Below are 12,190 nucleotides of genomic sequence, written 5' to 3'. Positions count from 1 at the left end.
CTGAAAGAAAACATACCAGGTACAAGGTAACGCCCCCAAACCGGGCTCCTGCAGGCAGGTGCATACACACCAACCATGCCCATAAACCTCAGAAAGAAATTCTAGTCACATACCAAGGCAAAACACTATGATCAGAGAATATGGCGAAGTAATTACAGTGTTCAGGACATAGTGATCACTGACTATGTGGGCAGGCGCTGTGGTGAGGACCTTATACCTTTAACTCATTGAATTCTCACAACAGTTTGGAAATAGCTATGATTACTGTCTCCATTTCACAGATGAGGGAACTGAGGCTTAGACAGGTTAAGTAACTTAGTCAAGGTTACCTGGTATGTCTGGTGGCAAAGCAAATTCTCTGAATCACTACACTACACCGTACTGCCTCACTGGTAAAGTTAATAGTTTGCTCTTTTCTGTTGTGAATGCCCCTGCCAACTTTACCATGAGTTGAAAGTACTCCAGGAAACATAAGGATTATTGTTCATCAAAAAGCTACTAGAACAAAGACAGCGGTTTACCTTGACATTATTTTTGGTGTCCAGTCCTGTCATAAATCTTCCCAAGCTGTTGAGAAATCGATCTGCAGAACTGTCCTGTAAACAACAGAAACCTGCCTCAGTTGTGACTGTTCACATAGATAAGGGGCAACAGTCAATCTGGAACCTGTGGACAACAGGACGGCCCTGTGAAGAGCAATGCCACTACCTTGTTCACTGAAATTAAATGTGAAGCCATTAAATAAACGGCTCCTGAGAACCAAGTGACTAGAAATCTACAGCAGTGATGCTGCCATGATGCCACAAGTCTAGAAGGAATCACAGAGAAATCCTGGGATGCAAAGCCCCAAGATTTTAATGTCTGGTTATCACGGTGGGGTGACGACTCCTCAAAGTGCTCCACCGGCATCATCTGAAGAGCCAGAACCATGCTCTGCCTGCAGATGTGCCAGATACATGGGCCCATCACTCAAAAGCAGACTTGTAGACTCTAGGACTATCACTGCTGTCCACAATCCTAGGGTCTGTTTTATCAGAGCCCCTTAATTCTCACCTAAAAATGGGAAACCTGAGAGACAGAGAAATGAAGTGAGTACTTATCAGGTCCTACAGACCAGCTTGCCAGCTTAAAAAAAAAAAAAAAAAGATTCATTTCCTATTTAGTCAGTGATTGTTTCAGCAAAGTATGTTTGAAACCCAGTTTATTTACCAACTGGCCAAATTTGTAAACCTGGTTGTTCTGAGAGCTTTTTTTGAGATGGAGTCTTGCTCTGTCGCCCAGGCTGGAGTGCAGTGGTGCAATCTGGGCTCACTGCAACCTCCGCCTCCCGGGTTCAAGCAATTCTCTCACCTCAGCCTCCCGAGTAGCTGGGATTACAGGCGCACGCCACCATGCCCGGCTAATTTTTCTATGTTTTTAGCAGAGACAGGGTTTCACCATGTTGGCCAGGCTGGTCTCAAACTCCTGACCTTGTGCTTTGCCCGCCTCGGCCTCCCAAAGTGCTGGGATAACAGGTGTAAGCCACCGCGCCCAGCCTCTGAGAGCTTTTAAATCTCTGGATTTAATTTGTTTTTTGAGATGGAGTTTTGCTCTTGTTGCCCAGGCTGGAGTGCAACGGTGCGATCTTGGCTCACTACAACCTCTTCCTATAGGGTTCAAGCAATTCTCCTGCCTCAGCCTCCCAAGTAGCTGGGATTACAGGTGTGTGCCACCAAGCCCAGCTAATTTTTTTGTATTTTTAGTAGATACGGGGTTTTGTCATGTAGGCCAGGCTGGTCTCGAACTCCTGACCTCAAGTGATCCACCCGCTTCGGCCTCCCAAAGTGCTAGGATTACAGGCATGAGCCAAAGCTCCTGGCCTCTGGATTTGTTTTTGACCTACACTTTTAAACGTACAGCTAAGTAATTCAGTTTTGTCTGGCTCAAATCGCTAAATGCCAAAGACGGCTCTGTATGCCAACATATTCAGAACAATGAGCTGCCAGGTGATCCGTTTAACCTGCCAACTATTCCTATATCCCAGCAGCTACATGCCCATTTTTCTGATACATCTTACGATAGATATTGTACCTTGGCCAGCTTTAGGTGTTTCTTCATTTGTTTGATGGCATCATTAACTTCTTGACTCGGAGGAAGTGCTTGAGTATTACTGACACCCAGGGAAAAGCCGCCATACCTAAAAGAACAGCCTGACATTAAAACCCAGACAGTGGGGTGCACAGTATCATCAGCAGCAGACTCAGTGCGAGTGTGTACAAGGTTCACTGAGTCAAATTCCTGTTCAAAGGAGGGCTAAATTTTGCCTCAGAGAAGTTACACGTCAGCTTCCTCTAATAAATGTTGGCAATCTCTTAACTCCCATGGTTTCTGCCCAGCAGGGAGGACCTGGCCTGATTACACACACAGTTAGATAGCTGAGACATCGAGGAAAGAATGGTGTTTCATCTCACAGATGCTCCTCCAACCCAGTGGCTCGGGTGTGAATGTGGGTCTGGAGGCAAGCAGATGGGGAGTTGGGAGAGTGGGAACCCTGCACTGTCCAGAGTAGGCTGCGCTGGCCTTATACACAGGCTCCGGCTCCTTTCTAGCATGAGGGCTATTATAGGGGCCTGCGTCTGCTCTGCCCAGAGATCCAGGGGTCCTGGCCCTTGGGGAAAAGGCAGAGAGAAAAGGTAGAAATCAGTAATAAGGAGCCTTCAGGCCCCCTGAGGTAGCCACATCACCTATCTCATTTTCCATGATGGACAAACTGGCTTCAAGAATTCTTCTGTCCCCAGTCCCACCTGTTCCTTCAAAACCCAGACCGACAAATGGGTTGAAATACAGTGCAAAGAGATGGTTTTGGCGCTTCTTATTTCCTCTAAGACCTTTTTAGTCCCTTGCTAAATGCCTAGAAATTGTCCTTGAGTCCTTAAGAAGCCTTGGGAATCTGGTTTGGGGGGAAAGTACAAGTAGGTATTCCCCTCACAACACTACTTACTTGAAATCCCTAGACACCTGCAGGAGATTTCTGATTCTCCTCAAGGAAATCAGTACATCAAATATTTCAGAGGCCTCTGGAGGGGCTGCTGGGCACTGAGCCACGATGCTCTAGGCAGAAACTCTATAAAGCAGGCCTAATCTAAATCTGTCTGTGCCCCTGTGTGCTCCACATGTTCACAGGGCTTCTGTCCTCCTCACAGTGAGATGGCACCCACAAGTGTGTGAGTGACACAATCCCCAAGGCTTTCTTCAATCCAAGACACCTACAACACCATCCTCCCCCTGAGCTAAACGTGCCAGAAAGACAGCAACTTACCTAAACTCATTCACCCAGATCTTGTTCTTTAAGCTGCAGAGACAAAGAAACAAAAAATCAGTTCAAAGAAAGCACTGAGCCTATTCCTAATGATGCAAAAGGAGTAAATATCCACCTGAGGATATGAGGAAGGGACAGAAATAACCCTAGAATCAGCTGGCCTTGTAGGGTTGTGCTAGAGAAAAGAAGCCTGTGTTCAGGCCTCTTCCAGCCTTCCCTCCATCATAAATACTCTATTACTTATATGAGAACCAGGCCTTGGGTTAAACCAATTTACAAACCACCTTATAGACCAAGATGTAACCAAACTAGAAGCTTTTTCTTTCTTTTTTTTTTTCTTTTGGGAGATGGTTTCGCTCTTGTTGCCCAGGCTGGAATGCAATGGCATGAACTCAGCTCACTGCAACCTCCGCCTCCCAGATTCAAGCAATTCTCCTGCCTCAGCCTCCCAAGTAGCTGGGATTACAGGCACACACCACCACGCCCAGCTTATTTTGTATTTTTAGTAGAGACAGGGTTTCCCCATGTTGGCCAGGCTGGTCTCAAACTCCTGACCTCAAGTGATCCACCCGCCTTGGCCTCCTAAAGTGCTGGGATTATAGGCATGAGCCACCGTGCCCGGCCTAGAAGCTTTTTCAATTAACAATAATATTTCAATTGTGGGTGACATATGGAGAAATTATGCTTCTTTCTTAGAAACTCATGGTCACTATCACTCCAGCAGGCCCGTGCCATTTAAAGTCACTGAGACACTCCTAAGTGAAAGACCCCAACTGACCAAGTTGATGGGAAGGAAACCAGAACAAACATTTGCTGAGCCAAGCATTCAACACTAGGCTGCCATGTCCTGGGAAGCTAGAAGGCTCTCCCAAGGCTGCACAGCCAAGGCAGGCTCCTAAACCTTCCCAGAGCTCCCTCCACGAGACCACAAATTATCATGGAGTCCCCCATCAGAGAGTACCCAAGGCACTCTATGTACACCATTTAATTTAGTCCTCATGACAAACTTATAAGAGCAACATTAATATCACAATTTAGATAAACTAAGGCTTTAAAAGGATAACCAGTTACCTGGTCAAGTTGCTACTAAGTGGCAAAATTTGACGTTGAATCCATTTCTATTTTCATTCTAGACCAGGCTGCCTCAGCCTTGAAGCTGACAACTGAATGTTCACAGTCCCTCTCGTCATCTTTTCTAGTTTGGGATAATATCCTAAACTTCCAATAGACAGAATCAGGCCATAATCTGGCATTTCCCCCACTGTTTCAGTCTGTTATTTGTACGTCTTTAATTCCTCTAATTAGTAATAATAAGGCAGGGGCCAAGTTTAGTAAAAAGTCACCTTTTGGCTATGATCTGCACATATGTCTTCACCAGATAATCCGAAATGTTTCTTCCCGTCAGGTCCTGAAGGATATCTGCAGTGTTTTGTTTTCTCTGTCATCACATGAAAACCAAGCATACGGGTCTTTATAGACAAGAATTGAAACAGAAAACAAATCAAGGACAACAGTGACCATGTCCACAGTGTGACCGGAAACCTGACTACAGGTCCCAGACACTGCCCTCAGTCAACCAGCACTGAGACTTGGTTCACCCTGCCCTCGGCACTGGTAATTCACTTACACCAAGCCAAGGTCTTTCCCAAGAATTTATTCTGAACATCTAAACAATAAACATTGAAATCAGATTCTTTGTAGTCAAGAGATTTTTAGGAAGCACCATCATTCACTATGCCTAATAAATGTTCTGTTCACTGGAGTTATAGTGATGACTAGATTAGCTGTTATTTTATTCATTTTATTTTTTGATATGGAGTTTTGCTGTGTTGCTCAGGCTGGAGTACAGTGGTGCAATTTTGGCTCCCTGCGACCACCACCTCCCAGGTTCAAGCAATTCTCCTGCCTCAGCCTCCCAAGTAACTGGGATTACAGGCATGTGCCACCATGCCTGGCTAATTTTTGAATTTTTAGTAGAGACAGGGTTTCGCCACATTGGCCAAGCTGGTTTCGAACTCCTGACCTTAGGTGATCAGTCCACCTCGGCATCCCAAAATACTGAGATTACAAGTGTGAGCCACCCCGCACCTGGACTAGCTATTATTTTCAAGAATGGTAACCAAGCCTTCTTTTAGTTCTTGTACTCATTTAGAATTGCTTGTCCTCATCCTGCAATTTGGTTGCTGATAAAAGCAGCAGAGAGCTATCATAAGCGCTCCTCTTCCTGAAATTCTCCAGAAAAAAAAAAAAAAAAAATGGCTCAGGACTCCTTCCCAAACAGAGTCTCTAAGAATACCAGAGTTGACAAGATCCACAGGAGTTTTCTGGTCCAGCCTCCCTAATTCAGAGGTGAAGAAACAGGCCCAGGCCTGTCAAAGGCTACCAGCTCATTTGTTGCAGAGCCAAGATTGGAAGCCAGGCCTGTCACAGTCTGTCCTGTGACTTTACTGCTGTGGGACAGGCATGGGCACAGTGTGGTCCAAACCTTCTCCCCTCAAAACTCACATGCTTTTTCTTATGACACGAAGCGAGTTAAAGACTGAAACAGGGCTGGGCGTAGTGGCTCACGCCTGTAATCCCAGCACTTTGGGAGGCCGAGGCGGGTGGGTCACCTGAGGTCAGGAATTCCAGACCAGCCTAGCCAACATGGCGAAACCCTATCTCTACTAAAAACACAAAAATTAGCCAGACATGGTGGTGCGTGCCTGTAATCCCAGCTACTCAGGAGGCTGAGGCAAGAGAATCGCTTGAACCTGGGAGGTGGAGGTTGCAGTGAGACAAGATCATGCCACGGCACTCCAGCCTCGGCGACAGAGCAAACTCCACCTCAGAAAAAAAAAACAAAAAACAAAAAAGACTGAAACAGACCCTCCCAACATGATATCTCACTCATTCCTGCTTCCAAGCAGAAGCTACTAGCCCATCCTGCACCCCATCTGCCCAATCACACCCTGAAAGTGACTCACTTGTGGAGGAGGCAGCCCCCCTGCCCCTGGGGGACACACAGGCAGCATCTTCTTGATTTTGTCGCTGCTACACTGGCATGCAGGTGAAGGGTTCTGCATTGTCCAGTTCCCATTCTGGAAGAGGTCCATGATGGTCTGGGGAACTGGGGCAGTGGTCCACTCTTCCTCCCCTGCCTGGCAGGGCGTGTCTCTGCAAAGGGAAGACAGCAAGAGTAGGATTACCCGAGATGGCTTGGCCTTTCTGTTGCCTCAGGAGCACAGGATCATTCCGTAACAACCACAAACATGCATCTGTTCCCTCACCATTTGGAAAAGACAAGCATGATCTCATTTGATCGCTTGATCCCACAACAGCCTTGTACACTGTGACATCATTTATATCATCATTATGTATCATTTTATACATAAGTAAAATAGAATGCGAAGAGGCCCTAAATATTTACATACTGAACTCAGTTCAATCCAATCAACCAACCATTTGCTCACACAACAAACATTCGTTGAGCATCTACTACGTGCCAGATGCTGTCCAGTATATTCGAGGGCCTAAGGTGAAAATACCTGCCTTCATGGAGGTGTATGCCCATGGAGGAGACGAACAACAAATACGCTAATAAGATAACCTTAGATGGCCCAAAATAAAGCAAAATAAAAAGACAGTGACTGGGGAGAATGAACCTACTAAGAGAAGACATTTCAGCCAAAACATAACAATGATGGAGAACAAGCTGGGCAAAAGCTTGGCAAAAAGAACATTCTGAGCAAAAGCGATGGCAAGTGCAGGTACAAAGGCCCTAGGAAGAAATGCATTTCTATTTTTTAGGAATAATAGGAAGACAGCATGGCTGGAGTAGGATAAGCTACGAAGAAGAGTAATGATAGAGGAGGAGGAGAGGAGCCAGATGAGAGAGGCCTGGGAAAGAGTCTGGATCTTATGCTCGATGTGCTGAAAAATGAGTAGAGACTGGCAAGATCCAATTTATGTTCTCAAATGAGTAGAGAATTGGGGGATGACTGGGGTGAGAATGCTCGTCACATAAAGAGCTACGCTGTCTACAAATTTTCCCTGGAGATAAGACACAAAGCCTTCAATGTCGTCTCCAGCTCTGAATTACTGTGGGACATCAGCAGGTCCCCCGCTCTTTTGGGGGCTTATTTTTTCCACTGGCAAAATGAAAGTTTAAAATGACTTGATTCAAGAAGTCATTTCCAGTTCCCTTCCAGTTTCAGAATTCCACAATTTAAAGTAAAGCTACAGCAATTATTTCCTTATTATTAAATATTAAATATAATTGCCAGGCACGATGGCTCATGCCTGTAATCCCAGAACTTTGGGAGGTGAAGGCGAGTGGATCACTAAGTCAGGAGTTCAAGACCATCCTGTCCAACATGGTGAAACTCCATCTCTACTAAAATTAGAAAAATTAGCCGGTGTGGTGGCACATGCTTGTAATCCCAGCTACTCAGGAAGCTGAGGCAGGAGAATCACTTGAACCTGGGAGGCAGAGGTGGCAGTGAGCCAAGACTGAGCCACTGCATTCCAGCCTGGGCAACAGAGCAAGACTCCATCTCAAAAACAACAACAACAAAAAAATATATATATACACACACACACACACATATATTATATAAATATATATTTTTAACTATTTCTTATTGTTTTCTTATGTATTAAAAATTCAAATGAACAGTTTTCCAGATTGATCTCTAATTGTCTCCTTAAAGCACCTGAACTGACCAGAAAAGTCACACTAAGACACGCTGCCCTCCTGAAGCTTACACTCTGAACATTCAAAAGGGGATTGGCTGAGACAAATTTAAATACAGCTGAGACATGCTCCTGTCAAATTTCCTTCAGGTCCACCATTTTTTTGCAAAACCTAAAAATCTGAATTTCAGTAAGAGTTGTAAGGATAAAGGCTCTTCCTTCCAACCACCTCCGGCAGACAGTAGGTGGGGCTCAGACATCATGTGTGAACCCTCTGATGTCAGGGCCGGGCCTCTTTTGTCTCTACGGGCTGGCTCTCAGCCCAGTTCTGGCTCCTACAGAGCCTTCCTAAGCTAGCATCAATCCATGAGTTCATATGGTTCAGCTGGCCAGTGATGAATCCAGATAACTATATTATCATCTCATCTCATGCTTCTGTCTTCCCTACACAACCTTCATGTGGAAAATCAAAGGCACCATGAAATCCAGATAGGCCGTGTCTGTGTCCTCCTCTATCCTTGTCATCTGGTTATTTGGGAACCAATATTGGCTGCTAGGATTTACCACCCATTATGTATTAAGTACGAACAAGTATTTAGTAACTATCCAATACTAATTAAGAACAAACAAGCACACAGTAGCTATCCATTTAGAAATCTGCTCTAGAACCTTGTATAAACAGGTTATCATGCTCACTGTTCTGTGGTGTGCAGAGTCACCCATCTTCCCATTGAAACTTGAAAGTCAAGTTTGCCCCTCTCTCCAATTCTCCAGCACCTTCCCACCTTGCCATAATTTTTCAGAGATCACTGTTGTTTCATGACCTCAGCTGAGATTCTGCCTAAACCTGGAAACACTAACCCACCTCTACCAGCCTTGAGCACGGCCTCATAAGATCCTCACCTCTCCACCATCTTCACTCACAGTGATCTGGTGACCTCCCTTCCCCTACACTCACTGAAGAGTCATATGGATGCTTCACTGAATTTATTTATCCACTGCTTACTTTTTAAAAGGGGGTTTTGAAGGAAAGTACAATAAAAATATACAATTTGAGAAGAAAGTGTCCCTTTTTATAAAAATTCATATGCCATCTTTTCAGATTATAAAAGCGAAGAAGTTGATAAACAAAACCTGAAAATCGTATATAATGAGAGTCTATTGAAGCACTTAAGTACAGGGGCTGGGAGAGAAAGAAAGGAAAAGCATTTCATCAGTAAGTGCAAAGTGCTATTTAAATTAAATATTAAGGTTCTAAATCAGTAAACAAATGTCTGTAATGATGTGCTTTGCACGGTGTTAGAAGACTCTCCAAACGTTTGTTCCTAGGTAATTTAGTTCGGTTACTACCTTGGCTTTTTGTAATTAAAACATAATAATAATTCAAAGGGCAAATGCTGGCGGTCACAATGTGGCATGCAGTTGATAAATGCAGCATATTAGAAATCAGACCAGGCAACAAGCACAAGAAGCCTCCTTATGGCTAAAGTGGCACTCACGGGATTGGGTTTCCTTCCATACAGCGGGTCCCGAAGCCAGGGTCTTTCGTGAGGGCGTTTAAGAGTTCCAGGGTTCCTGTGTCCTCAGGAGCATCATTGCTGTGGGTACATGAGAGGCAGCCAGCTTAGTAATTCATTAAAACCAGTAATCAAGAGATAAAAATGTTTTTATAAATTAAACATTTTAGGAAGCATTTCTCTGTGACAGGCTCTTAAAACAGAAATGAACAAAACACAGAAACCACCCAGAAGGATCTCAGACTCTAGCCCCGTATTCGGCATCAGGGTGACGTAGAGCACTCCAAAGTGGAGCTTGTTTTAAATGGGCTGTATGTATAAAGGTGTGTATGTGTACACACATGTACATACACATATACATTTATATATTTTTTTTAACTTGAAGAAAATCAACTCATTAAGTATTTCAAAAGTGCTTTCACAATTATCCCTTTGGCACAGACAAGCAGGATTTTCCAAGAAAGGGCAAGAAAACTTTGTACTGTTTGCATGCACAACTAGAAAGCACAAAAATAACAGGCACAGGTCACAAACACATGCTAGGTTCCACAACTACGGGCAATACAGGGTCAGCAGCCGGAAAGGAAAAAATAAAGTAAACCTGAACTATGTAAGAAGAAAATGTGGGCTTAGAGAAAAAGAGGCCAATTCACATTACATATATATATATATATACACATACTTTTTTTTTTAAATGCTTCCCTTTTGTATCACTGACACAGTTCCCCCATCTACAGGTCTACAAATCTTTCAGGACTGAAGAAAGCTCCTGCTAACAAGACCCAGAAAAATCCTTTGTCCTTTTCTTTGATTTAATGTATTGTTACAGAGTGGGGGATATTTTTATTTAAAGAACAAACACTACCTAACATCCCAAATATAACAGAATAGATAATAATTACATGAATTATACTTTGCAGAAAACAAGTCTCTGGAGGTTCTATGCTTTGACAGTGTGCCCTGTGACTCAATTACAGAATTAAAACACAGCTCCACAAATCCAAATATTTTATAACTTAATCATGGATTTTTGCAAGGGTGGATTATTTTACCTAAAACACATGTGGCTGTTCCTGACAACAGTAGGATAAAGAGGAGAGAGGCTGAAAGGCTCAACAGAAGACTGGCCTATTATTCAGGGTTAGTTCGCTGCTGTTCTACGCATGCAGTATTAGCTTATACAGGGACCTGAGCTGCAGCAGTAAAATTCATTCCACCGTGTAATTCTGAAGTCCATTCCCTTGGCCCTCGTAAACATCTTTGGTCTGCTCGAATCTTACCCCCTCCTGGGACGTAGAAGACAAACATACCTGACAAATGTGTACTGTTCGTTGTACATCCAGGGCTGAAGTTCCAGGCTGGGGTACTTGCCAAAGGGTGGCACGATCAGGCTGAACACAAGGGCAATGCAGACAAACACAGCTGGCAAGACAATCTTTACCCAGGCAGTGGAGGGGGCAGGGGGACAGCAGGAAATGGCAAGTGTTAGAAACAAGGCCAAGGGGCAAATCCCTACGAGTCCAGCCCACCTCCCCGACCAACCAGCACGGCAATGAGGAATGCAGGGCCTATGACTGTGCTGCACCAAGGCATTCTTGGCAGCTGGGAAGCAATGGAGCCTGAAAACTAAACCTTTTCTCTGGCAACACAAGGCCAGAGGTTATGGCCACCTGGCAGAGGCACTAAGCCAAGAAGTTCACGAAGTAAATAGTGCTCACATTCAGGGTGACTCAGAACACTGGGTCCTGCCCTTCCTCCTCCTGAAGACTGAGAAAGACTACATTGGGCCATGCACCCAGGAGCAGGAGCCAGAAGTCCTGAATCCTGGTTCTGTCTCTAGCACAAGTGTACCCATGTGAAGTCACGCTCCCCACTGGCCTCAGTTTTCTCATTTTAATCTGAGGTCTGAGAACACATGGCCCATTCAAATCCTACACTATAATAAAACCAACTCTACAGCAACGGCTCCAATCATGGACAACCATAGTCATTATCTCCCATGATAGTCTCAGAAAGAATAAATATCCAATTCCTTCTTCAACCTCCTAAGACTTTCTACCATATCTTCTCTGAAAAAAAAAATGACTTGGGTATACTTTATAAGTTAACCCAAAACTCCTTCCATTTATTGCTGAGAAATGTATCCCTTATAACCTTAAAGATTCAAATAATGCCCCCAATTCTAATGTTCTGGGATTTCAATGCAGAAAATTAACATTGAGTGAATAATTCTGTATAACAACTACTATAATGAGAACTATCTCTATGTTGTCATTATTCATGGTTGTGTTATCGATGGTCATCATCAACAAACAAAGGTAACTGAGGATCAGAGAGACTAAGCAGCTTGCCCGAGGTCATAGAGCCAATAAGTAGCAAAGTCAGGATTCAACTTGAGCTCTGTATGCTCCAAACTCCCGCTCTTAACAATATCCACATCATCAAATGAAAGACTCTCTGCAGACCTTTTCTCTACATTTCTTGATTTTATAGAGTGAAAAAATTTAACCCTTCTAACTAAGCAAGTTAGCAGGCAAACACTGACATGCAGACAATAGTGTAACAAGTCTTCTCTGTTGGCCAACTATATTCTGACCTATATTTTCTATCAGTTTGAGTTAAACATCAACTCCGAGAAAAATCATGTTTCTAATAAATTCACATGTCAAGTGCATCTGGGCATAACAACTCTCATGTTATG

General features: G+C 43.9%; 1 protein-coding gene across 3 annotated transcripts in view; it reads right to left on the bottom strand.

Annotated features, from left to right (window-relative positions):
- The window catches only part of ABCA1 (ATP binding cassette subfamily A member 1), a 147,304-nt gene that overhangs the window by 19,092 nt on the left and 116,022 nt on the right, over positions 1-12,190 (bottom strand). For all 3 annotated transcript variants that reach the window (XR_010148603.1, XM_001138040.6, XM_016961357.4), the window contains exons 29-35: positions 10,800-10,924; positions 9,472-9,570; positions 6,265-6,454; positions 4,642-4,736; positions 3,299-3,331; positions 2,071-2,176; positions 522-596 (exon numbers count right to left, since the gene is read on the bottom strand). Coding sequence is in view for 2 of the 3 variants with exons in the window: in XM_001138040.6 (XP_001138040.1) it covers positions 522-596; positions 2,071-2,176; positions 3,299-3,331; positions 4,642-4,736; positions 6,265-6,454; positions 9,472-9,570; positions 10,800-10,924 (723 nt within the window). In the remaining variant the exon portion in view is untranslated. The remainder of the gene's footprint in view (positions 1-521; positions 597-2,070; positions 2,177-3,298; positions 3,332-4,641; positions 4,737-6,264; positions 6,455-9,471; positions 9,571-10,799; positions 10,925-12,190) is intronic.

Source organism: Pan troglodytes, chromosome 11, assembly GCF_028858775.2.
Source record: "Pan troglodytes isolate AG18354 chromosome 11, NHGRI_mPanTro3-v2.0_pri, whole genome shotgun sequence".
In the NCBI taxonomy this organism is placed as follows: domain Eukaryota; kingdom Metazoa; phylum Chordata; class Mammalia; order Primates; family Hominidae; genus Pan; species Pan troglodytes.
Note: the sequence above shows the minus strand (reverse complement) of the source record. Positions and strands in the feature narration are given on the sequence as shown.